General features: G+C 34.3%; 2 protein-coding genes across 3 annotated transcripts; one reads left to right on the top strand and one right to left on the bottom strand.

Annotated features, from left to right (window-relative positions):
- The first annotated feature begins 101 nt into the window (after positions 1 to 101).
- On the top strand, positions 102 to 3,907 carry LOC135831706 (cap-specific mRNA (nucleoside-2'-O-)-methyltransferase 2-like). Of its 2 annotated transcripts, XM_065344393.1 has the most exons (11): positions 102 to 302; positions 407 to 818; positions 914 to 1,084; positions 1,178 to 1,336; positions 1,418 to 1,721; positions 1,811 to 2,014; positions 2,117 to 2,397; positions 2,474 to 2,784; positions 2,860 to 3,091; positions 3,160 to 3,307; positions 3,624 to 3,907. In XM_065344393.1, exons 2-11 carry the CDS (start codon positions 417 to 419, stop codon positions 3,728 to 3,730), a joined length of 2,319 nt encoding a protein of 772 aa, XP_065200465.1. In that variant the 5' UTR covers positions 102 to 302; positions 407 to 416; the 3' UTR covers positions 3,731 to 3,907. The 2 variants fall into 2 exon arrangements, with proteins under 2 accessions (XP_065200465.1, XP_065200466.1); XM_065344394.1 differs by lacking the exon at positions 102 to 302 and having other exon boundaries at positions 390 to 818.
- An 887-nt stretch (positions 3,908 to 4,794) lies between these two features.
- LOC135831705 (death domain-associated protein 6-like) lies at positions 4,795 to 8,992 on the bottom strand. Its single transcript, XM_065344392.1, has 11 exons — positions 8,735 to 8,992; positions 8,538 to 8,657; positions 8,258 to 8,461; positions 8,042 to 8,173; positions 7,857 to 7,948; positions 7,680 to 7,780; positions 7,462 to 7,611; positions 7,210 to 7,382; positions 5,776 to 7,132; positions 5,497 to 5,702; positions 4,795 to 5,419 (listed from the first exon to the last, which is right to left on the bottom strand). Exons 1-11 carry the CDS (start codon positions 8,783 to 8,785, stop codon positions 5,075 to 5,077), a joined length of 2,931 nt encoding a protein of 976 aa, XP_065200464.1. The 5' UTR covers positions 8,786 to 8,992; the 3' UTR covers positions 4,795 to 5,074.
- Between the last annotated feature and the right edge of the window lie 17,605 nt (positions 8,993 to 26,597).

Below are 26,597 nucleotides of genomic sequence, written 5' to 3'. Positions count from 1 at the left end.
AGTTGGCTACCCTTATCCCCACCATTTTCGCTTGAAGCGCATATAATTTTGTTTACACGTTTACACGTTCCTCATTCCTTACCTCATTCATCCCAGTACGGGTCCTAAAGCTCATTTTAACGAAAATGAAACGTTGATAAGTAGTATCAAACTTCTTGTAATGCAAATTTCCATGTAGTACTAAAAATTATTGTGGTGTTCACCAAAATTTATTAGTATTTTTAATTTGTGTTCTTATATATTTATCTTTATTTTAGTGATAAATTATTCGTGATTCATAAACTATTGTATTGACATTTTTCGTAAGTATCAATATTTTCTTAGAAATTTACTGGCCATAGGGTATTCTGATTCGTTTTATATTTTCTCGGTAGTGCTAATCGATCTTTTATTTTGTTATCCGCAGATATTTTAACATGGAAAAAAATAGTTTTTCCAACGGCGATGTGATTTCACCAGATCGAAGTTTCAGATATTGTAACGGCAACGGAAATGCAAACGAGATATCATTATCACGAAATTCCACGCAGAATGGTTATGGAAGACGAAATTTTACCACGCCGAACAAATTCGATTCTCCGTATTCAAATTCATCATCACCAGTTGATCGATATAATAGGAACAGTGACCCGCGATCGCCCAGATTATTATTTTCCGAGGACGAAGAAGAAGAGCTTAGCGTATCTTTGAAAGATTACTACGAAAAGGACCTGACAGCCTTATTGGAAACTAGTTTCGACCGTAAAAATTATTGTTTTAATGTTCGCGGTGCTAGATTACCGTCTGCTGATAAATTATTCACTGAAGAAAAGTGGAATGTAAGTATCTTATGTTTATTTCTTGGTACATTTGTCCATTTTTCGGTATATTTCCTAGCGAATTTTTGCCAACCGTTGTTTGTGTGTTCGTGCAGAATGATAAATTATTAGAATTGCAAGATATCAAACGTGATCTCAATGCTGTCAAATCAAAGTTGAATGAGTACGAATTAACGCATTGGCATAAACATACCAGAGCCATGAATCCTGCCGATAAAGTCATGAAACATTTACGAAGAGATGTTAAAGTTGAATTTTTAACGCAGGTACTTATTTTTCAAATTCGGTGTTTCAAAATTTAAAAATTGTTTGCGATGCATGATTATTCGTTTCTAATCTCAATTGTTTCTTGTTAACAGGCATGGTGTAAGTTCTACGAACTGATAAATAAATATAAGCTGATACCAACCGAAGCTCGTTCTAGTAACGAGCTGTTGTCGTTTCATCTGTGCGAAGCTCCTGGCGCATTCGTAGCCTCGTTGAATCATTATTTGAAACTTAATCATCCTGATTTAAAAGTAATTTTTTGTTCCTTTTTTATGTACTTACCACGTGTAATTTTTTACGATTTCTGGTCTAACATAATTTCTTTTTTATAGTGGTTTTGGAAGGCCAACTCACTGAATCCATATTATGAAGGAAACAACTTATCCGAAATGATCAACGACGACCGATTTATGCTGCAAACCATTGACTGTTGGGATTTTGGACCTGATATGACTGGCGATATCACACATCCCGATTATCCTTCGTACCTGCGCGAAAATTTCGGTGATTATCTTCCTCACTTAGTTACCGCCGATGGTAGTTTCGATTGTCAAGATAAACCCGAAGAACAAGAAAGCTCTGTTTCATGGCTCCATCTTAAAGAAACGTTAAACGCTTTGAATATTTTGCGAAAAAGTAAATCTTTCAATTAAAATTAATTTCAACTTGTATTTATTTTATTGTGTTCATTTAAATCTAACCTCACGATCTTATTTCAATTTTAGATGGAAACTTTGTCATCAAGATGTTCACTTTTTTCGAATGCGATACCGTGTGTTTACTTACGTTATTAGCTGCCGCCTTTCGAGAAATCAAAGTTGAAAAGCCAGCTACCAGTAAGGAAGGTAATTCCGAATGCTACGTTGTTTGTCAAGAATACCGAGGAAGAGACGCCATTGCGCCATGTCTTAATCGATTACTCGAAATTGGTAAGAATATTCCCAATATCTCGCATTCTAATAATTTTTCCGTGAAGTTTTCAATATTATCTCCAATATCTTGCATTCTAACAATTTTTTCATTTTTCGTAGATTTGGAAACCTACCAGAAGTACTCTATGTTCCCATATGGAACATGCAATAAACTATTTTATCGTGAGATTTCCAAGTGCGCTTCTTATTTCGCCAAAATGCAGATGAATGTTATCGAACGTAACATACGAATTTATGAAACCGATCCGAATGATCCGAATCTTCGAAAGCATTGTGATTTCTTGCAGGAAAAGTTCGTCCAGCACTACATCAAGAAATATAAGCTCCGTCCGATCAAACTGGAAGATAATATTGTTAAGCTACCGAAGTTCAAATATCAGGTATTATGATCGTATTCAATAAAAAAAAAATTACATTTCTAAATTTTGTACTCTAATCTTTACCTTTTGTGTGCAGATCGATAGAAAGCCCCCTCAGGTGATAGAAAGCAGAGATCGTAAACAAGGTTCTCATGCTGAACGTGTTCAAAGATCTAGCCTCGTAGTCAATGATTTACTCAGAAAAATCACCGAAGAACTGAACGACGATCTTTGTAATAATTTACCAGGCCATATCCAGTTACCAAGAGCGCCTGAAATTCCCATCAGTGCATTTAGTATCAAGTACGGTAAACCCATCGAAGTTGTTCGTAGTAGTCAATTTTGCCACGGCCGATTTATGCGGATACGAAACGAAATGATCAAAGTCTACGGATATCGTAAATTCATGTAAGAATCCGTTACCTTATGTAATTTGATTTTCATTTGGTGATTCGAATACGATTCTAACCTGTTCATTTTCAGGATCGCCACTACACGTATCGGTACCCACGAAGATGATTTTCGTAATTACATTGATTTTTCAAACTTGTTTATGAAGAAATATTACAACACTGCGCAAAAAGAAAGCTTCCTCATGATTTATGATAAGCTGTCCGGTCTTCGGGAAGGAGATTACCTCAAATTGATCGGACTTCCATTATTAACGCAGTTCAACATCAATGTGCTATATGTCTTAAGACAGATGTTCAGACAGGTATGTACCGTTCCATTGACTGTTTTCAAAATTGATGTACATATTACTAACCTATTATGCTTCTTCAGGTGATGTTCAGCGCTCCAAATGTATTATTATTAATTAACATGGAACTGGCCAAGTTCAATTTATGGAAGGAAAAGTTGTCTCATTTATGGGAAGCTTGTTCATCGAAGCGTGCTGTTATATCATTTCTACCAATTAGCTGCATCACTGGTAAATACAGTTCCTTGTATTCTATTTTTGCACCGATGATCAGTTAGTATGTATTTTCATGTTTGAAATACGTACTCTAACAGCAATTAAGAGAAATTTCAACGAATTTGGAAACAAAATTTTACGTTTTTTTTCGTAATAGAATATTTTATATCAGAGATCATACTATGTACATTTTTCAAAACTTGCAAACACTTGGCCCTTTTTTTTTTTAATTTCCCAATAATTTTGATTTATGGATTACTTACATTTGTATTGAAATTTGTATTTTGATTATGAATTACAAGTCTACTAACTCATTTTTGTTTATTTACAGGTTCCAATAATAGTTTCTACACATGCTTAGTTGAAGCCAATAACTGTCGTTTATACCATGAAATCGATCATGCAATAGATTTACGCTGTTTACGCCCTAGAACGTAATTATTCAAAGAAGGCTTGCTCTTCCTTAGTCTTATTTTTTAATTTGTTGTTTATGTCAATACGATTTGTTATTCTTTTTTTTTATTGTTTCGGATATGTTGACTTTCATTTTTGTACCTTACATATTCGACTATGTATCTATTTATTGCCCTCAATACATATGCATGGTTTTACCTACTTATTGTTATTTTTAATATTTATTAGTTATCATTGGTATTGAGGTTGAAGTACAAGCGACCGGAGATGTCGTGGTTTGAAACTTTACATCGAAATCTGGTAAAACTTACATGGTAAATGATGAAAAAATGTCGATTTTTAGTTTTAACTGGGAAAAAACGGAATTTCAACGTTGGGTTTTTCATTGAATTTAGATGTGGTTTTCAATTTGCATTCCAACCAGACCAAGTAAGCCACCTTTAACTTCAATCTGTTTGAATACAGGTAAGTGAAACACATTTTATTAGTGCTCTTCCAACTTCTCTCTCTTGAAAAAAATTTGTCACTCTTCTGCAGTTTGAAACTTTAATTTTGAATTGAACAGATTTTAAAGGATTAATAGGTACTTCTTTAGAATATGGGCATCAATTGATTTTTTTTCCTTTAATTCTTCTTTCAAAAAAATGAAGGTGAACTGATCACCTCGAATTTGAAAATTTTCCATATATGTCATTTCTCTCTCCGAATAAATCGATCGAATTTCAAATAATTTTTGCCTTTCTTTCGACCCTTCATTTCAAATTGACGAGAAAAATGTCACTCCCAAAAAAATGAAGATGAGGTCACTCTTCATGAATAGTTGATCAACTCAAATTCGGAAATTTTCGGTGTTTCCTGGACCTCTCATTTCCCTCTTGGTGACAAATCGACTCACTTTAAATTGACAGACAAAATTTCGAAAACTAAAATTCTTTCGCTTTCAGAAAAAATAAAGATGGATATTAAGCTGATCTACTCATATTCGAAAATTCTCAATGTTCATTGAGCTTCTTTATTCCTATCTCTTAATATTTCTCATACAATAAAATTCGTCTTTAATTTGAAAATTGAATTATTTGAAAGTCCGGTAGTGTGAATAACACTTTATTCTCAACCAAAATAAAATGTTTCAAAATTGGTATAATAAATTCAGCAAATATAAAATAATCAGTACAATAGTATTACTAAAAGAAACAACTAAACCAAAAATTTAAAATCTAAATACAAGTTCATAAAAAATGATCGCTGTACAACAAAGAAAAAACGCAAAAATAATCAAATTAGAACTCACTTAAATAAAACAATTGTAGATATGATCTATCGAAAACGAAATAATTTAGTTAAAAACACATTTCAAGTATCGAAAGCTCAATCTAAAGTAATAATATCATCCGAACAATTATTTCTATTTGATGATATTCGTCTTGTATTCGTCTGACGAACTTGATTATTAAACACTGTTCGATTTTGACCTACAACCTGCATAACAGACTGCTGAACAACGGTAGTGACTTGGACTTGTTTCGTAACCATTTGGTTAGTCCTGGTATCAAACGTGCGAACGGTGCGAGATGTGACTTTTCTCTGCATCGCAGCCTGAGAGGATTTGACGGTAACATTAGCATTATTTGGGAAGTATTGTACATTTTGGCTGTGCATTGAGGCATATTGTCTAGCATTGGTCGGTCTTTGATTATTTATAGGAGCGCGCATCTGCATCAAGAAATAAAAAATTATAACAAAATGAAAATAAGTACATCTTATTTTTATTCAATTCAAAACCAACTTACAATATTATTCGCAAAGCCATTAATCACTCTGGGCGCAACTGAGACAGAATTCTGACTGGGCATCATTTGTCTGAAGTTCGGATGATTGTTTCTTACCACAGCATTTGATCTAAGCGGAATACCAGTACTTCGAGGTAAGGTACTTTGTTTCAACGAGCTGGCAGTTGGTGTTCTATTCGTAGGAATGGTTTCAGGTTTGAATTTCACTGCAGGAAAAAAATCACATGAGTGAAAGTTCATAACTAATTTGAACAGATCAATTGATGAAATTATACTTACTACCGCGAATCATCTTAGTTAAATTAACAGCCGTTGCTAATTTTTTCGGAGCATTTTGTTTGGGTTTTTCAGGGCTATCGGATATTTCTTCCACATCGATGATTTCATTGTTACCCTTAACAGGCGTTTTAGGTTTAACAATTTCATCGATGACCATAACGTCATCGCTATCAATATTTTTGGCAGTTACCGATGGATTATTCTTGACAGAAGATTCACTTTCGTTGGAAGAATCAACATCCATAACGACTTCTACAGGCATTGAAGCACCATTACACATGAAATGATTCCCAGCTTGAACTAGATCATTGGGAATTTCTCGTCGTTTATTATCCCGTAACGTATTTTTTTTCGTGTTCTTCGATATCTTTTTCTGAGAACCATCCATATTGATGTCAATTATATCATTAATAGTCGAGGAATTACTTTTGGCGTGATTAACTACTTTGGATACCGAATGCGAAGCGAAAGGAGATCTTTTGGAATTTTCATGATCATCATCATCATCGACGGTTTCCTCTGATTCCGATGAAACAGGAGACTTATTAGTTGTTCCAGAATCTTTGTTGTTATTAGATGAAGTTTCAACAAGTTCATCATCAGAATTTTCCGTGTTACGCACGTTATTGTTATTTGAAACAGGAAATTCCTTATTATTACTCGACACGACATTTTTAGATCGATGCGATATTGTAGACTCATTTAGATTTCTACCGGTTTTCTGAACTCTAGTTGCGTCATTATTTCTCTTTTTAATATTTTTATCGCAGGATTCCATAACATCGCCGTCATCTTTTGTCGATATTTTTTCAATAGTTACAAAAACACTAGTTTTACTAGCATCACGGCGGGTTGATTCGTCGCGTTTTTCTATTTTGGAACGTTTGTTGTGTCTGTACTCGTCTAAAGTAATAGGAACGAAATCTCTGGAGGTTGAAGGTGTCGGTTCAGATGCTTCAGTAGTTGGATTTTCATCCGAATCACTTTGGTCGTGGGAACGTTTACGGCTACCTCCCGGTATAGAACACATTTCAATAACTACAGTTGGGTATTTATCCACATCCGAGTCACTTTTCTTCGATTGGACGCCTTGTTCCGGTACAACGTACTTCTGCCAATCTGGAGTCAATCGAACATCGGTCAACACAATACTGCAAGCGGGATATGCGGGATGTTCTTCATCGAGATCGGCTGAATCTTCAGAATCAGATTTAGATTCAAGAATACTGGAACGGGATTCACAATCACTAACAGAATCTTGTTCTCCGTCGCTATCTTCTTCGTCTTTAACGTCGCTGTCAACTTCGGCCGGTTCTAATCGCGCTTCCTCTTGCATTACAGCGTATTTATCGATGACCTGCACATAAATTCAGGTATGCATGTATCATAAAAATATGCCATATAAGTGATTTTCCTGAACAACTAGGCACTCACTTCATCAATCCGTCCGCCGAATTTCTTGTAATTTTCTTTCAACGTATTTTCCAACTCTGGGTTATTGGAAGCCGGGTCTTCATCGGCTGGTAGATACGAACGGAAAATTTCCACATCATCCAACAGACGATACTTTTGAAGCGTTTTACCAAGCTCTTGAAATGCTTTGAGAGCTACATAATCGATAATAATCATATTATTTCAACATCAAAATGAGGAATTTATTTCAAACTACGTTAATAGAGTACTAACCATAATTGTTGATTTCAGCGGGCATTAAATTCAGTTTTTTAATTTCATTCGCCTTCTTGACCACGCTCAAGATATCACGATAATCAGGAAATTCCCGTCGGTCGTTATAAAATTTTTCTATAGCTCTGTCTACCTCCGGAATGTTAGTACCTACATCATTCGAAAAATATGTCAGGCTTTTGTTATATTTTTAAAAAGTTAACAAACACGTTACGTACCTTTAAATTTTATGTTTTTCCAAAGAGTTCGTTCAGCATGAGGATCTTTTTTCTTCATTTCACAAAGCTTTTTGAAAACTTGGCAAAATCTTCTTTTGTAGCTGGAATACAAATGAGAATGTAAGAATTTCATTCAATTCAGTTAGAAATATTAATTGATTTTTACGCAGAATTTACCTGGCAACTTGAATATAAGCAGAATTTTCTTCATCGCTGGAATTTAAATCAACCTCAACATTTTCCAACTTGTGAATACGTCTTTGCAATTTCTGTACAACACAAAACGGCATATTGAAAATTGAAACTAAAGTATTGAAACATTCTCGTGTACCAAAATATCCAAACTGATAAGTTTAAATTACCGTCAGCAATTTCTCCAATTTTTCTATATGCCATGCAGTTTTAGGATCTAATCCTTCTTGGTTGCTACTTGAGGACGTGGAAGCTGAAGTAGACGGTAATGGATCGCTTGATGTCGAGTTTGTCTGTGTTTTCTGTGGAAAAGTATTACTCGTTAAGGAAAGTATTGAATTAAAATCAGCATAGTACAGCAATATCATCCATTCTATTCAACTCACCTTGTTACTTTGTAATTCATCGCAAATCATCTTCATGGAGGAGTATAGCTTGGAATCGATTTCATTCGTACATTTCAAAACTAATTCTTTAAAAGAACTAGACTTCGTATACTTTTCCGTAGCCTCATCGAATCGCTTCCATAACTTCTTAATGATCTTCTCCATTTCAACCGATTTCTCTTTTGATTTACATTTCTCTAAAAACTAAATGAGAAGGAAATAACATTAAGATAACAGTTTATGTACAATCTTAACAATACAGATTTAGTAATATACCTACCTCAGAAAACATTTCTTTTCCCGTAACAACTCGTTGCAAAGCTACTCGTCGTTTGTTCGTAGTCGCAGATACATCGTCAGAGCAGTTACTCTTCACTCCATTATATCCACTTGGCACTTCCTATAAAAGAAAGCAAAGACACGTTTAAAAAATGTTAAAGACTTGAAATTGAGAAGGGATCCGAAACATGGCCTTACATCTTCAGTGCCCGAAGACAATACTGTAATCTCATCGAGATTTACAGACATTTTTGATTATTGAATAATTATCATGGCTTATTAATAAATGAATTGTATAAACATTTATAAAACGGTTAAAATGAACAGAACTCAGTCACTTTATAAAATCAGATAAACGTAGTAACAAGACTCTAAAATTTAACGTTCATAACAAATTGAAATTGCAGTAGTCGAGTAGCGAGTTGCGAGTACGAAGTACGAACACACACACGCACACATACGATAATGAACTCAATTCTCACAAGATTATCGATATAAAATGGTCGATCGCACAGTATCGATTAGTTCGCTCGCGCTATCACGCTTGGCTTGGTGGCGTAGCCACGTATTTGGTTGGATTTATAATGATGTGTATTGTATCATTCATATATAATTATCGATCATGGACTATGAATCACATCAATATAATTAATTTCATCAAGTCACCATTGATTAATTTAAGCTGATCAAAGACGCACATTGCGTGATTGCGCATGGCGATCTAACAGATATCGATCAATCGATGTCATAAATAACCGAGCCCTATCGACTTCATTATTTTGCATGATCACTGAAATTAGGAAAGGAGTGGGGTTTGAGTGGGGATAAAAAGTCCGCCAAAATACCTTTTGTTCCAATTTGATTCCTCCTACAGATAGAATATTCTAGAAAAAAAAATGAAATTTAATTTTGTAGCTCAAATGAGAGAACTCAACTCCCAACTCGAACAGAAATAAAATGAAATTTCTTGCTTGTGTTTTTTATTTATTTATTTTAACTGTTTTAGTTTTTTTTCAACAAATAGGAAGTTGTGAAATCAGTAATGAAAACACACTTGTGAGTTGTGAAGTTGCGAAGTTGCGATCAAACCTCCCCCTTCAATTCCTTCATTATCCACTCCACTCTCTTTCTCTTTGTGATTGTGAGTTTCCATCGTGATCACCTGATCACTTAACTTCGCTTGATCTGATCAGATGAAAATACATGTACACAGATACTTCTCAAATGTTCTCATCTCTGATCTCACTTTAGTCATTCATTTCATTATTTGCCTTTTCTAGTTCTTCATTCCGTATTTCGTATTAATTTTAATTAGCCCCACTCTGCGTCTATGGTTGAGATTTGAGAGTGAGAACAGATGTGAATACTACCCAACCCACATCATACAGTAGTGATAATTAAAGAGCTCTTTTCCAAAGTGACCTAAGTCATTTTTACATCCACGTTCAGAAAAACGAACAAAAAGTTTCCGCCCCAGGGAGGTAGGTAATCTAGAAATTTTGCATTACGTCACCGAACCGGTTGTCTTTCTCTTTTCTCAACTAGAGAAGCAAATGACTTAGGTCTTAGGTCACTTTGGAAAAGAGCTCTTCAATTGCAAATTACAGCACAGCAAATCCCATTAAAAATTCAAAATACTGAAATTTTTGTATACTTCGTATTTAGTTCAATTGTAATCAGTATTTTAATTTATTATTATTTTATTTTTACGTTTTTTATTTCTCCACACGTCGGGTGCTTTTCTTTTTACCATCTCCTTCTTCGTCTTCTATATGTTTATTCAGTTTAGTATTTCAGATTTCAATTAGACATTTGACTACATATTTAATATTATTATTTATTCGAAATTTCAGATACCTAATCAAAAGAAAAAAGTTACAAGTCTAGAATCGAAGCGTGTTAAACTAAATTCCGAAATAGACAAAGAAAAGTCCAAACCAAAATGAACGCGATGAAAAATTGAAAATGACTCATGGAAACGACGAAAACGGAAAAATGGAAGTAAGCAAAGCAAACACTGTAAACGAGTGATTTTTTAGAATTTAAAAATCAAAATAAACTGCTAAAATACCTTACAAAACAAAATCCAAAAAAATAATAAACACAACTTATAATCATTAATTTTTTTCTCTTCGCCTTCATCTTCCAAGTTCCAACATATTTTTGTTGCAAATTTGTATTTTGTAATTTGGCCATAATCAGGTACCTATGCAATTTTGAAATTTGAACTGAACTCATTGAAAAATAGGCAATAAAACTGAACTGAATTCAATTCAAATAATTTCAAGTTTCAAGTACCTAAACCTATCGGGGACTCGGATTCGGAATGACTTTTGCTTCGGTCATTTAATGATTGTAATATTATTTTTTTGCAATACATACATAAATATTAAATACAAAATAATATTAATCTGAAAAAGACGTAGCTCACTGCTCAGTGCTCGAGCTTATTAATAATTTCGGCAGTGGGACATTTGACCCCTGTGCATTTGACCCATGCGACATTTGACCCACGATTTCAGCAATCCGCCATTTTTGAAAAACGACATTTGACCCATGGGACATTTGACCCATGTTTTTATCAGTGTTTACAAAATACCAATAGGACATTTGACCCATGAGACATTAGACCTACAGTTAAATATAAAAATAAATCGACATTTCGCCCATGCGACATTTGACCCATGGTAATAAAAAATAGTGACATTTCACCCATGGGACATTTCACCCACAAATTAAAATAAAGTAGGACATTTGACCCATGCGACATTACACCCACAGTAAAATATAAAAATACAGGGACATTTCACCCATGCGACATTTGACCCACGGTATAATGCCAGTGTTGCAATATGCTGCGGAGAAAATTCTTTTTGAAATAGTAATAACGATTTGTTTTGTGTTCTTTGAATCATTCAGCGGCAACTTCAACGACACCGGTACTTGTCATGTTGTATTGTAGTAAAGAGCTACTTGAACTTGAAATTTTTCTAGTGGAGCTTCAAATTTCTGGAGCGGAGGCACTCACAAAAAAATCTCCTGGAGCTGGAGGCGAATTGCCTTCAATAAAACTAAAAAGGAGATGAGGAAGCACAACAATAAGTAAATTAAATGTTGTGCTTCATTGGCAGTTCTCTATTTATGTAGTATTCTCATATCTCTCTTGTAATATGAAACTCTGTATGACCCTTACCCTTACCCAAATTTGGTTATTTAAATGTGTTTGTGTCGGGGAGGGGGGGTATTCAAATCTTGAAGTCTCGAGTCTTGTTTGAATTTGAAATCTATCTTCATATCAGAAAATGTACGTTTTTGTAGGCGGTGCTGGTTACGATCCTGTGACCCAAATAGGTGTCCGACCCACTTGAAACCCCTCGAGGATGTCTTTATGGGAGGAGGGGTTCAATTAAAAAATTATTGCCAGTGAGGTATATCAAAAATCAAAGTACAGGCCCAGCTGAAATCAATTTTCTCGAAAAATTGAAGAAAAATTTTATATATCAATAGATGGCCTCCAGATCACCCAAAAATACGCTCATTTTTTTATGGTGCTCGGACCATTCAGGCACCAAAAGGTGGGGCTGTGCCCAAAATTTGGATTTTGTGGCACAAAAAATTTCGTCGGGGGCTGAAAAAAATTAGGATGTCATTTCAGTCTTCTCCCTTCACTACCTCTTTGCCAAATTTGGGCCGCATCAGACAATTTTTTCAAAATTTGTAATTTTTCAACTTGGCCAAAAAGTTATTTAGATTTCTGACCCTCATGAAAATGATAGGAAAAGAAAAACAAAAATAAAACAAAAAACAAAACAAAAAAAAGTAACTTTTTTCAAATAGGTAAATATTTTGTTCTTCAATACAAGTGAAAAAAAGTAACAACACAATTTTTCTGGTTCGTATCATATTATGAAATTACAATGCGGTATGGTATGCCTATGTGTAAAGAGAATTATTCGAAAAACATTGAAAACCCATCTTGAAATCAAACATTCACAGCTATTTGATTACAATGGGAGTAGGTACTGACCCTTTGGACTTTTTTCATCATTTTGGGGCCATATTATGCCTCTCCAAAAAAATGATCTTTCTGTAATTTTCAGCTTTGACCCTCCCATACCTAATATTATATAAATACATGTGCATTTGATTGACATGTAGAGACAGTGAAAAAAATATTTGACGCTTTTAAAGTGCTTTTCAAATACCTAGGTAGGTACTTATTCCTTTTAGAAAATTGATACCTATCTAATTTCAAAAATTGAATTTCCTTTTGTGGAGCTACCGGTAACAAGTGAGATGCGTGAGGTTACATACTTACATCGATTTCAACGATTCTTTAGACGACATCGAGTACAGCCTAACCCCAAATTTTCCGCTGCTGAAGTTGATATTTCAGCCGTACAGGGAGATTTTTTGATTTTCACAATGCCATTTTGAAAAATTGGCCAAAAATCTAAAAATTGCTCTGGATGGCTGAAGTATTATGTAACTTCAGAAGCCGAAAATTTCACCGTGGGCTAGTCTCATCCTATGTATTGAAATATCCAAATAATGTTGGAGGTTCAGGTCGCGCACCTCCCTTGTTAGAGAGTATTTTTTGCAGATATTCGTAATTCAAAACTTAAAAAAATTGAGGAAAAATTCTGAAAACTGGTGGAGCCCTTCTTTGGGACACCAATAGAAGCACTGGCTCCAAAAAAGGGGTTAAATTTTGGAATTTGGGGCAGAAAAAATTGAGTTTTCTTTTCAAGCCCCATCATACCAGTGGTGAAAATTTCAGCCCTGTAGGTAAGTATGTATATTATATTTTCAATTTTGGTTTTTCGACCCATGCCGAAAACGAGCTATAGGTACTCACATGAAGTTGCGGTTTGAGCTTCAATTAATTCATTCTAAATATTGCAATATAGGTAACAAAAAAATACTTATAAAAAAGAACATTAATGAGTACTTACAAGCTTCGCTAAGGCAATATTTTGCAAGATAACAAATTTTAACTGTCCTCCCTTTTTGAACACCATTTGAGATTTGGGCTTGAAATCATATAATGAAATAGGTAGGTACTTCAAAATCACTAGACTCTCTAAAAAAAAAGCACCTAAAAACCACTCGAAATCACACAAGGGTATGCTGTTTGCTACATGTTACTTATCTTCTATTAGAATTTAAAGGGAGTTTAGTCGAGAGGTCGGATGAAAAAAATTGAGCTCATATTCGAATTCAGCGTTTCCGAATTAGTTGTAATCAATGCCCTACCTAGGTACTTCACTTTTCACTTTTTTTAAAAAAATTTGCAGGGATGAAACCTTACATGGGGGGGGGGGGTGGTCAAGCAAAAATTTGCCGACTGATAGGAGAAAAAGATACCAATTTTGCCTAAAAAAAATGGGTAATTTTTTAAAGTGAAATAAAAGACTAGAACACAATTCTACCAATTGATATAATATGTACTTGAATGTTGATGATTAGGCCATCTTCATGGCCTACGATTTATCAAAGTTTTTCGTTTCCATTTTTCAATTTTTAGAAGCCTCAAACATGGCATTTTTTCAGTATGCGATAGCAATTGCTTTTGAAGATTTGTATTTTAATGTGAAAGAACAATGTTTTTTTATGGGAGGCGGTTTTGGCTTCAAAATTTCAGAATTTAAATGATTTTTTAAATAGAAATTTAGGGTCTGAAAAAAAGCAAAAAAGCCCGAACGAAGTAAGGCCAAAAGCTCTCGAAATTGTCTCTTTATTAAAATTAAGAATTTCCAAAATTTATCGACTTTGTCGCTTAATAGTAAACTCGGCATATTTCGACATACTCTCGGTAAATTTGCTGATTTTAACCTTTCTTTTTTTAAAAAAAAAAATTCAGTAATTAGTTTTCTGATTGAAAGTTATGCTGACTTTTTTCAATTTTTGACAACTTTTTTGATTTTTTAAGGGCGCTGACAAATTCAAATTGAGGATAAGTTGATATTATTTTCGATATAATATACTGCTTCAAAGTTTCAACACGCTTATTCACATAGGCACAGAAGAAAAAAAATTGAAGGAGTCAGCACCCTTTCGTCTACTAACAAACTACATATAGGTATAAATTCCAAATTTCACAATTTTTTATCCATTATTGGCGAAGAAATACGGTAGAATATAATATTTTGAGAGCGTCAACCATTACATTGAGGATGGTATTTTATCATTCATCAACAGTGTAGGATAGAAAGAGATAGAGGACTGATTTGGATGGGATGAAATGTAAGGGTGGAAGGTGAATGGATACACACAAACGGCATGGTTCCCTCGAACAATACATATTACATTTAGATGAGTAGGTACTATTTTTTTCATCCTTGTCCACAATAAGGAAAAAAATTTTACAGGAGAAAAATCATGCTTCAACTAATTTTTATTTTGAATGAAAAATTTTGATACCACTCAAAATATACCTATAAAAGAGACACGAGTCGTGTCACTTGAATTTTTTCGAAATTTTTTGGCCCCTCAGGGGGAAGATATTGACCAAAGGAAATTTGAAACCGCTATATCTTCTAACCTAATCCCGCCACACAATTTTTTTTCTTTTTTAGCTGAGTACCATAGTATTTTTGGAGAAATTTCTTTCAAATTTTTTCTTCAGAGTTCAGGTGGGTTATCTTTAAAAACTCAAAAATGTGTTTTTTTTTTAGTTGATGCCGTTGATGGCATCGCCCTGTAATTCTGAAATTTTGCGTTCAGGCCTCTAAAAACAACAGAAAATGAAGAAACCTCTTGAAAACCTCATTTTGGGATCATGGGCACCCCCTCTTTCAATTTTGAGGCAAATGAAGAGTGGCGATATGGGTATTGTTATGAATTCTGAACTTTCATCGCCTCTAAATTATGAATCTCCCTCACTTTGTTAGGGATTTTCTGCTTTTCTTTTTTAAAACTGAAATTTCTGTAAAAAAAATTTGTTCGAATTCTGAAATTTTCAAGCCAAAAAAATCAATTTCTTTCTATAGCAAAAACTGTGATCTTTCATCCATAAAAACAGGAATTTTCAAAAAATTTTGTCCTCTTTACACTTGGGTCAATTTAATTCACTTTTTTCTAATTAGAATTTCAACTTTCAAGGAACCATTGATGAAATTTTTAAAAAGTTGAGATCAGAAAAGTCGAATTCTTACATTAGAATTGATGTTGTTCTACTTTTCAAATTAGAAAAATTTATAATGCGAAAAACAGAAAAGTTCCAGAAATACTTACTCATGATACACCAAGCATATATGAAAAACGCAAATTTCTCATTTTTTTTTAACGGAACCTGATTAGTAGATTTAAAAATTTTTTTGATACCACAGTGCTCAGCACGTTAAAATTTTGATTATTGCGGCAAAATTACAATAGCATAACTCGTCTTTTCTTCGTCCCTCCGGGTCCCGCAGCCCTTTGGCATGAAAAATCAAAATTAGAGGTAATTTTCTGAAAACCTTTCATAATGTGTGATGATTTTATGAAAATAATGGTAAAATTTCTGCTCGAGTGAAAATTGTTTGCAAAAATGGGTCCCAAAAAAACGACAATTTTTGCATGTTTTATTTCAAATTAAATTTAAAAAAAGGGGGGATGGTCCCTTTCGCCCCTTCCCCTGGCTACGCCGCGCCGCTGTCTCTTGCCCACCCAGTGAACATTTCTTAAAAATGGCCTGGTTTACCTATTATTATTTTTTTTAAATATGTATTTCGACTTGGATCATACCACTCTCAATCCTCATAAAAAGTAAAATCGAGATTTCGAAATGAGGTTCAATTAAGTCAAGTGTGAAAGCGGTTCAATTTTCAGGTAGATTTCATCATTAATAGGTATAAGAGAACCTCTCTAACTCGGTCACTAATTCACACAATTTTGACTTTTTTTTTTGCTACCAGAACATTTGAACTCAGAATGTGACCTCCAAAGGCAATTCGAGTTGTCCGAATGAAAAATTGACCGCCTGCCTATACGAGGTTTTAAAAATTGAATGTTTAGGTTTCTTTTATTCAAGAGAACCTTAAGTATTTCAAGTCACATGTCACATTCAAACTACAATCACGTTTGTCGTTTATATTGGGTTCAATTTTAATATAAGACAGGACAACAGTAGTTTTGAGTGTCCAAATTTTTCTGAAGAAAGGCTCAAAATTCTGAAATGTTCAATTACCTAACTTGCTACAACTCTTAGAATCAGCGTCTCGCATGATAATGTTAACTTCCAGAATGATTGAAAAAAAATGAATTTTTGGGTATTTGTCAACATTTTTGGGAAAAATTAAAAACTTCACAGGCCTTCATTGAAAGTTATTTTATGAATCCTCATGCTGGTGAAAAGAGGGCAAAATTGGTACCAACTGGCAATGACTTGAAACGTTCCATTGCAAGTATTTTCACGAAACTTGGAAAAAATTATGCAGATTTTTGACAATTTCGAGCAGGATACTAAAAAATGATTGAAGGTAGTTGGTCGTTTTTACATTTTTTTTTCAATTTTGAAATTTTTCAACTATGGAAGAGCGAAACAAACTGGACCCTGGCTAAGCGAGGGCGAAAACTCTCGGAAATCAGCATTCTGAGAAACAAAGCAACAGTTTTCGAATGATTTTTTTCTTTTTGTTTTAAATTCAGAAATTCAAAATTTAAAAATAAAAGCAAAGGGGCCCAAGTGAAGAGAAGACAAAAGCTCTCGTAAATTAGCATATTGAGGGGTATGAAAACGATCGTTTTCTTAATTCTTGTGTGATAAATGAAGAAAGTTAGCTATTTTTGCTTCAAAATTTGAATGATGATTTAAAAAGAAGTCAGACTTGGAAGAAGAGAAACAACAATTCCAAATGTAGCAAGGTCAAAAGCTGTCAACTCAAAAATTCGTGTTTTGAGAACTTGAGAAGTAAAAATAAAGTTTTTTCATGGTGGGAGGACGCGCACAGTGGGCAGTGAGCACCCTCAAAACGCCTGTATTAATTCAAAAACTTACAATGAATTCTAAAACAATGGTACAATAATATCCTTCCTTATGTTTTTGGGGTTGCAGAATACTAATTTGACAATATTTTTTGTACGGATGAGGGGTGAGGGGTAAGGGGGTGAAGGGGGTGAAAAATTCAAAATTTGACAATAATGATGTGTGATATGTCGAAATTTATGTTTTTGAGGGTGTATGTGGATGACGAATCTGACAATATTTTGTCGAAATGTACCAGGTATGAATAATTCAACTGAAAGTAAGTTCTTTTCATCAATTTACTTGATTTTAGTTTTTATAAAATGATTATAGAGATAAAATTCACCTTAAAACTCCGTTTTTTGCCTACTTGGCTGCATAAATTGGAACAGAAAAAATTTTCGCACGTAGATGCACGAGAAATTCCAGTGGCTGGTAATACTTGAGATAGTGTATTTCAAGATGTCAATTGCCATTTTTGACCAAAAGTGGCCCAACGACCTCCATAGTCAATTGTAGTGAAAAATCATGGTGAATTTTGTTTAAATGTTACAAATTTTTTCTTACTGGGACTTTGACGACTCCCCAACATAAAATTCTTCATCCCCCACCCTTCACTCATCCTGCACCTTCGAAAACGTACATTTTGACATATCACACATCGTTATGGTCGAATTTTGAATTTTTCACCGTTTTCACCCCCTTCATTCCCCACCATTTAACCCTACGAAAAAAATATTGTCAGATTCGTGATCTACGCCCTCAAAAACTGACATTTCGACATATCACACATTATTATATGGTCAAATTTTGAATTTTTCACCCCCTTCATCCCCACCATTCACCCCTACGAAAAAAATAATGTCAAATTCGTATTCTGCGACCTCAAAAACATACATTTCGACATATCACACCATCATTATAGTCCAATTTTGAATTTTCACTGTTTATACCCCCTTCATCACCACTATTCACCCCTACGAAAAAAATATAGTCAGATTCGTGATCTACACCCTCAAAAACATACATTTCGACATATCACACGTCATTATTGTCAACTTTTGAATTTTTAACCCCCTTCACCCCGGCTACAAAATAAATATTGTCAAATTCGTATTCTGCGACCCCAAAAACATAAGGGAGGATATTATTGTACCATTGTTTTAGGATTCATTGTAAGTTTTTAAATTACATGCGTTTTGAGGGTGCTCACAGCCCACTGTAGGACGGAGGAGTTTATTTTTTGATTCTAACTTTGAACGTTTCTTGAATTTGAACAACAAGTGTTCTACATGGGAGCAAGGGCAAAAGCTCTCAAAAATGTGTAATTCAAGTTCTAAGAAGGTCGACAAATGAGCCTTTTCCGTTTTCCACAAAATTTGGTTCAAATTCCAGAAAGCGGAGGAAAATTGAAAATTTGAAAAAGTCTCATTGAAAAAAAAAATGACTAAAGGACTTCGACTTTTGGATAAACTTGAATAACTTGATGAAAGCAGGACTTTAGCAAGACTACAAAGACCCATCAGTAAAAAACAAGACTGTTGAATCCCCCCCCCCTCTGAAACAAACCCTGAAAAAATTAATTTAGTTGCCGCTGAATGATTCAAAGGAGAAAAATTGTTTTGATTTTCAATATTCAAAAAGAAAAAAGAACTTTTGCCGCGGCATATTGCAACACTGAAATTTTAATTACCATGGGTCAAATGTCGCATGGGTCAAATGTCATTTTATTTTTATATTTTACTGTGGGTCTAATGTCGCATGGGTCAAATGTCTTACTTCGTTTCAAATTATGGGCGAAATATCCCATGGGTCAAATGTCTCTATTTTAAATTTCTGTGGGTCAAATGTCCTATGGGTGAAATGTCAATTTATTTTTATATTTTACTGTGGGTCTAATGTCGCATGGGTGAAATGTCGCATTGGTATTTTATAAACATGGATAAAAACCTGGGTGAAATGTCCCATGGGTCAAATGTCGTTTTTTAAAAATGGCGAATTTACAAAATCGTGGGTGAAATGTCGCATGGGTCAAATGCACATGGGTCAAATGTCCTGGTCCCAATAATTTCAACATTCAATGATTCAACGTTAATTACGTATAATTATGCTTATTATTATTCTATTCATCTTCATCGATTCATAAAAAAAAAAAAAAAAAAAACATTTTACACGATTGCTGTAAACTGTAATTACCTGAAATAGTAAATTACACAAAATTCCGATTTTCTCGCATATACTCCTTTGACTATATAATACTGGACTGCTAGCACCTACCTAAATTACACGTGAATTTGGGCAGTGGGACATTTGACCCCTGTGCATTTGACCCATGCGACATTTGACCCACCATTTTATCAATTCGCCATTTTTGAAAAACGACATTTGACCCATGAGACATTTGACCCATGTTTTTATCAATGTTTACAAAATACCAATGCGACATTCGACCCATGCGACTTTAGACCCATATTATTGAAATAATTTAAATCGACATTTCACCCATGAGACAATTGACCCATGGAAATATTGGAAATTAAAAATAGCGACATTTCACCCCTAGGACAATTCGCCCACGCATTGAAATAAAGTAAACCATTTAACCCATGCGACATTTGACCCATGAGACTTTAGACCCACAGTGAAATATAAAAATAAAACGACATTTGACCCATAGGACATTCCACCCATGATTTTATAAGCTTAACCTATCAGCATTGCGACATTTGACCCATGAGACTTTTAACCCCATAATAAAATTATTCCGAAAACGTGAAGCAGTGTTGCCATCTCAAGAATCATGCTGCAATAAGGCAAAAATTCTCAAGATGAATTGATTGTGAAAAAACAGTGCATCCATTTCATGGTGCTGGATTTTCCATCCAAAGGCAGGATCTAACCTAACCTAACCTAACCTAACTAGAATGTGAAACCGTATACTTGTCAAGTTGTTTTCTAGTTTTTTAATGTTTGGCACATGACATTAAAACCAAAACCAAAACTGAACTGAAATAACCCCAAAAACTGATTAAAATTGTTCCAAAAATTTAACCTAACCTAACCTAACCTAACTAAAATGCGGACCCTATTTGTCAAGTGTTATTTTCTAGTTTTTGTATGTTGGGCACAGGGAAATAAAACCAAAACTTATACAGTGAGACTGAAACCCCAAAAACCGATTGAAATTTCTGGAAACCAAAACCTAACCTAACCTAACCTAACTAGAATCTAGAATGTTAAAACCTGCCTTTTTTTCACGGTTCTCTGACTTTTAGGACACCTAAAGGTGGGGCTGTACCCCACATTTGGATTTTGAGACACAAAAAATTGCGTCGGGGGGCTTTAAAAAAACTTTTTGTCATTGCAGTGCTACCTCCACCATCTCTTTGCCAAATTTAGGCTGCAGCGGACAACTTTTTCAAAAAATTTCCATTTTCCAACTTCGTCAAAAAGTGGTATTTTCTACTGTGAGTGAATCCTGCACATGGGGCAACACCAACACTACGTCGTGCAAGTAATATGAAAAAAATACGACAAAAAAATTTAAAATACCAAAAAACCTGCAAAAATTCCGATCTAGTGCATCTAAGCTCTGTACAAAGTATATTAAAATTACGTACGTACCTAATAAATTTTCCAGCCTCGAGATCAGATTCATAAGCTGCTAAAGTGTTTGCCAGGCATCCTTTTTATAAAATTTTCACCGCGACTATTTATTCCAATATGTATCTGTTTACTTTAAACTGTAGTGAAGTTTACTCGAATTACTAATCAGTTGAACATCAATTTCAAGAAAAAGCACCTCGAATAGGTAGGTACTAGGTAGTACGAGTATACTAATAAAAATCTCTCTACTGCAACATTACTGTGTAAAATTTTTCGACGTTATCAAAATACACCGAAATCTGAACGAGAAAAAATTTGTATAAATTTGAGCCACATTAAACAAAAGGTGTAGGGCAGAAAAAATAGCGTACAGTTTCAAGTGCGCTATTAAATACCCTTCCTAGCGTCGATTACAACGTGCATCTTGTAACGAATTACATGAAAATTAAACATTTAAATACTTTACATCACGTACATTAGCGTGGTATCTAACGGATTTTTCGTTGATGAAAAAATCACTACCTTTTCACTAGGTACATATTTTTTCAACCAAATTTTCATAAAGTTCTCCACTCGAGCCCTCTTCCAATCACATACACCAACAAAAAATTAGCAGTCAAATTTTTTTGAAATTGGAAGACAATTTGAATACGAAGTATTTTTCAATTTCAATCAAAACTATTTTTTTTTTTTTTAAATAAAAGGTTTTTTCAATGATTTGAAGGTTTTTGTTGAGGGTTTGAATTTTTTCATTTCTTTACTACATTTTTGACTGAATTCAATATTTTATAACTACTTTCACTACCTGGTAGATATCCCGATTATCAAATACTCCTAAATCCATATATTATTTTATGATTTTGCATTACATACTTCATTTTTAAAGGAACTTTTTCAAAGAAAATGTTTGCGATTATGAATTAATAAAAAGAGGCATTTTTATCCATCGCACTTTTCATCATAAACAATATGTAAATACAACATATACATACATTTCTTAAAAATTAATAGATATTAAGATAGAATAATATACAGCGCTCTCGTACTTTGTAAACATAGCGTAATAAAGTACGTATTCAAAAATATTAAACTTACAAATTACAACCTACAAAATTTATTCCACTTATAAAAAATTTTTCATCACCAATATATACGTTACCTATACGTAGTAGAATCAATTACTTGAGCATAAATTGTGCTCCAAGGAAGGAAAAAATAATTTAAAAAAGTTTCATCTCACAGACATTTTTTAATCTTAATTTTATAATTACAAACATGTCACAGCATCGCGGATACATTTCGATTGAATTGTATTTTTTTATAAATTAAAAAAACAGTATTAATTAGAAAATATAACTAAAAACAAAAGAAAGAAACAAAAAAATCATCTTTAGTTTTTTCAAAAAAATATTCGGTTCTTCGATACAAGTGAAAAAAGTGATAACGAAAGGTTTCCGATTCGTATCAATCATACATACATTATTATGAAATTGCAACGCGGTATGTGAAAAGACGATCATTCGAAAAGCATTGAAAAACCATCTCGAAATCAAACATATACATAGTACATATAGCCACTGTTGCAAAAATATGCTATTTTCAAAAATATTTTATTTTTAAATGCAATGCAATTTATAAAGCGATGATTTTATCGTATAAACTGCGATACTTCGGTCTAAGATGAAATCTGCTGCGAATCCGATTCGGTGATCGGTTTGCTTTTCACGTCATACAGCTTGTCTGCCTGCTCGAAGCATGTAACCGATGAGTTATTATCACCATAAACTCCATCTTCGTTGGGTGCTTCGATAGCAGATAATGGTAAGGAACTCCTGAATGGACTGGCGATGTATTAGTTTCTCTTAAATTAAATCTCTGAGGTGGTGACCGATTTGGAGAAATAACTACTGGATACTTCGCTATCGTGAACCCTATGAGAGAAAATCATTGAAATTAGCTTGATAAAAGGGAACTGCGAAGAATGTTGAATCGCAAATTATGGCTTCATATGTACAAAAGATCTTCCAAGATCTCGATTTGACAACTGGTTTGTTAACAAGGGAGTAAAAAAAGAGCTTTGATTGTGATTTTAAAATGTTTAAATAACACTTTTCAATTTTCGTAGTCATCAGGAAAAATTGAGCTTTCATCATGAAATTTAAATTTTGTAATATGAAAGTTCAATTTTGAAGTATTCAAATTTTAATCGTCAATTTTAATTCTTCCATGAGTCTGTTCGTTTAATTTTCAAACACCACAACTATAGTTACTCAAGGTTCAACCAGTTTCGAGATATCAGCCTTCAAGGTTTGGTTTATTCATGAAAAATTGTAAAAATTACGAATTACCCTTTTCCGAACCCTTTGAAAGATTTTTATATTGCCGTAGAAAAATTCATGCCGTAGTGGGAGTAAATCCAATCCATTATTTTAAGTCAACTTTAAACTTACTGAAAACGTTCCGATTTGAACCAAGGTATTTGTTGGGCACCCTTTACGACCGGGTGCGGAGGATGAATTTCATTTGATGTAAGTTCTTCAGTTTGCGAACCTTCGCCATCGTCAGATTGCTCGTATGTATCTCTTTCCTGCGTACAAAACTCGTATATAGATCGACAATATTCTTGAAATCTAAACTCACCCCACCTGTCAGGAATCAAACACAATCCTACTTACCGTATCGGGACAAATTTCCAGCGCTTGCAATGTTTTCTTCGCCGAATTGGATCTCTTCAGGAAATATCCATTCGCAGTATCATTCAAAGGAACCGAACTCGTCGACTGCCAATTAGCATAATTGTAGGGCGGCGAGACGAAACGAAAGGTCTCTGTAATATTCCGAAGTAATACGATTATACTTTGCATTGCAAAGAGTAAAATTCAATTTTTTTTCCTCGAAAACTTACTCTATCTAATTCTTCATGCAACCATTCGATCGCTTACCACCATTTCTTCTTCAGATTAGGATCACCGTTGAGCATGTTATGGGCAAGGCGTCATTTCGAGAACAACATACCCATGCATTTGATACACTGGTAGGATCTCTTCTGATAATGCGTTTTACTAAGAAATGTGATTTCGAACAAACCATCGCGATCTGGTGATAGCCCTAAAGCCGATGTAAGTATCATTATTTTTGACAAAGGAAAATATGAGTTTGCAAACACGAAATTAGCGTTACCTTTTAAAGCGTTCGATATATATGATACGGTTGCCACGAGTCATGATGTTTTAATTCGTTACAATATGCGGACGCTATATGTCACAGCACTTCGCTCAGGATGGTCTTAGACATGCGCGAATTTTCCCACGAAACGAATTGTAACAATTTTAAAGTATCTTCTGTTAGCTGTAATTCTTCAATCAAAAATTTTTCACGTAGCTGAACAAATGATCGTAAAAATGAATTGGCGTTATTTGCGAGCATAAAGTTGAATCGGGAGTTAAAATACAAAGCATTATACAGAAGTATGTAGTTCAGCACTTGACATTTTTTTTTCAACGAGCGAAGAATTTTCATCTTCTTTGTAATAATAACTCTTTGGTTAAAGAAAACAAAAAAATCAATAGGAAAAAAAGTACCTTATATGTTACTGTACTCAGCATACGGGTTAGGTAACATTGGTGCTCCCTGCAACGAGAAAATAAAATCACGTAACACATCGAATCCATCAAAATGAAGAACCTTGTTATTCAAATTTCAAATCAGTACTCACAATGTCCACGAACCTGAAAAGGATTGCACTGATTTCTCACGTCACAGCAACTAAATAACGTTGAAATAACAGCATGGCATTTATTTAATTCGGTATACTGGTACTTAATAGCAGGCCCTGGACCCTCGTCTAGAGTAACCAACAAAAATAAGCATGGCACATTCAACTGTGAACAAAAAAAATCGATTTGTACACCATCTCTGGAAAATTACTTTCGTAATCCTACTGGTTCATTAACTCACCCTAAGTAACTGCTGTCTTTCGGTGGTACCAAACCCGCAATAAATTGCAAACAGAGTGAAGTAATGAGAAAGATGTCGGCCGTGATCAGATATCTCTTTGTTAAGCAACTGCAAAGCTGTGATTAGAATGTGATCGCTGAGAGGCGAAGTAGTATCGAAAAATTATAGCTGAAACATTCATTTCAATTAGGTCTAATAATATGCTATTCGTTCAATTGGGCGAGTCACCAAAGACACTTACTTACATGGTGCACTGGATGCGCTAGGTACCGGATCTTTGACCGAATAATGAGCTAAATAAGCAACGATTTTAATAAACGCCGTTCTAACTTCGGCACTCGGGCATGACAGCAGGTATTCGCATTTTTAACAACCGCAGTCTCGATTCAGCTGAAAACAAAGAAAAGTGTGAATCCAGCATCGTAGAAAAGAAGAAAAATCCCAATCGTTTGTGACTTACACAAAAGTAACTGTTATAAATCATCAAGTAAAGGCCCTACCTGTACATCGTGACGAGTATAAAATAACATATGCACCTTCCACTATCGTTTCTATCTTCTGCAGCTCATCCTATACAGTATTTGATCAAATATCTGGGGTTCTTAGATAAAAAATACACATTTATTAACTTGGGATAAATGAATTAGGAGGAAAAAAGTCACCGTACAGGTTATTACTTCGCCCATATAGTCTCCTCCGAAACATTGTGACTTCATTTCTTCATCGTCTTCCGATTTACATTCGTTGACATCGCCATCATTTGAACTTGTACCATTTCGAAGATCCGTCGCTTTCTCTGCAAATTTCAATCGTTTAAAAATGAGTTCTAATGAAACCAGTAAACTTCGTAACTTGGAAACTGGGATGACAATTTACATACGCAAAATATACGGATAATAATGGCCACCGCTGGGGATGGCGTGTCCGCTGTGAACGACAAAAAACCGCTTAGATGTTATGTGGTACAAACTTCTTCGGTATTATTGCCGCTCGATGAGTCATCCGGTGAAACATTATCACAGTCTGTTTGTTCTCCTTCAACTTTGGCTAAAGTGGCGACTAAAGTTCAGAAAAAATAGTTTGAATTACATTTATAAATTGGCTTAAATTTCACACCAATAAGAGAAAAAGTCAACTAAACAGCACATAGGACATACCGGTATACGGTTCTGTATCTAAGCTCATCGGGAATTCAAAATTATCATTAAATTTAATGGCACAAAAACGTTCGTAATCGTATCCGAACCACTTCAACCGGATTGTAAGTACTGGAGGTAACGTTTTCACGCATAAGCGTTTTACAGTTTTAACCTGCATGTAAAACAACGCAAATTGAAACTCGTTCCATGATTTATATTTTTTATGCTACGACTAGCTTCGATTAACTACCTTTTTATCGCATTTATCACAGTGACACGCATCAGCTTCTCCCAGAAGTTCGCCCTTCACATACTGTTCTAACGAATCTAATAAATTTGAATGGTTTCGCATATCTACGCTGATTACACTAAATGTGTTCTCCTCTACGGTATCTAAAATGAGAAAAAAAAG

This window comes from Planococcus citri, chromosome 1 (assembly GCF_950023065.1).
Source record: "Planococcus citri chromosome 1, ihPlaCitr1.1, whole genome shotgun sequence".
Classification (NCBI taxonomy): Eukaryota; Metazoa; Arthropoda; class Insecta; order Hemiptera; family Pseudococcidae; genus Planococcus; species Planococcus citri.
Note: the sequence above shows the minus strand (reverse complement) of the source record. Positions and strands in the feature narration are given on the sequence as shown.

What these genes read in the sequence shown, in the direction of transcription:
- LOC135831706 (XM_065344393.1), top strand. Translation starts at nt 417, where the DNA reads ATGGAAAAAAATAGTTTTTCCAACGGCGATGTGATTTCACCAGATCGA. An exon ending in TTAATCATCCTGATTTAAAA is followed by an intron (nt 1,337 to 1,417) that starts GTAATTTTTTGT and finishes TCTTTTTTATAG; the next exon opens with TGGTTTTGGAAGGCCAACTC. An exon ending in TAATCGATTACTCGAAATTG is followed by an intron (nt 2,015 to 2,116) that starts GTAAGAATATTC and finishes CATTTTTCGTAG; the next exon opens with ATTTGGAAACCTACCAGAAG.
- LOC135831705 (XM_065344392.1), bottom strand. Translation starts at nt 8,785, where the DNA reads ATGTCTGTAAATCTCGATGAGATTACAGTATTGTCTTCGGGCACTGAA. An exon ending in AATTGGAGAAATTGCTGACG is followed by an intron (nt 7,949 to 8,041) that starts GTAATTTAAACT and finishes TGTGTTGTACAG; the next exon opens with AAATTGCAAAGACGTATTCA. An exon ending in GAAAAACATAAAATTTAAAG is followed by an intron (nt 7,612 to 7,679) that starts GTACGTAACGTG and finishes CGAATGATGTAG; the next exon opens with GTACTAACATTCCGGAGGTA.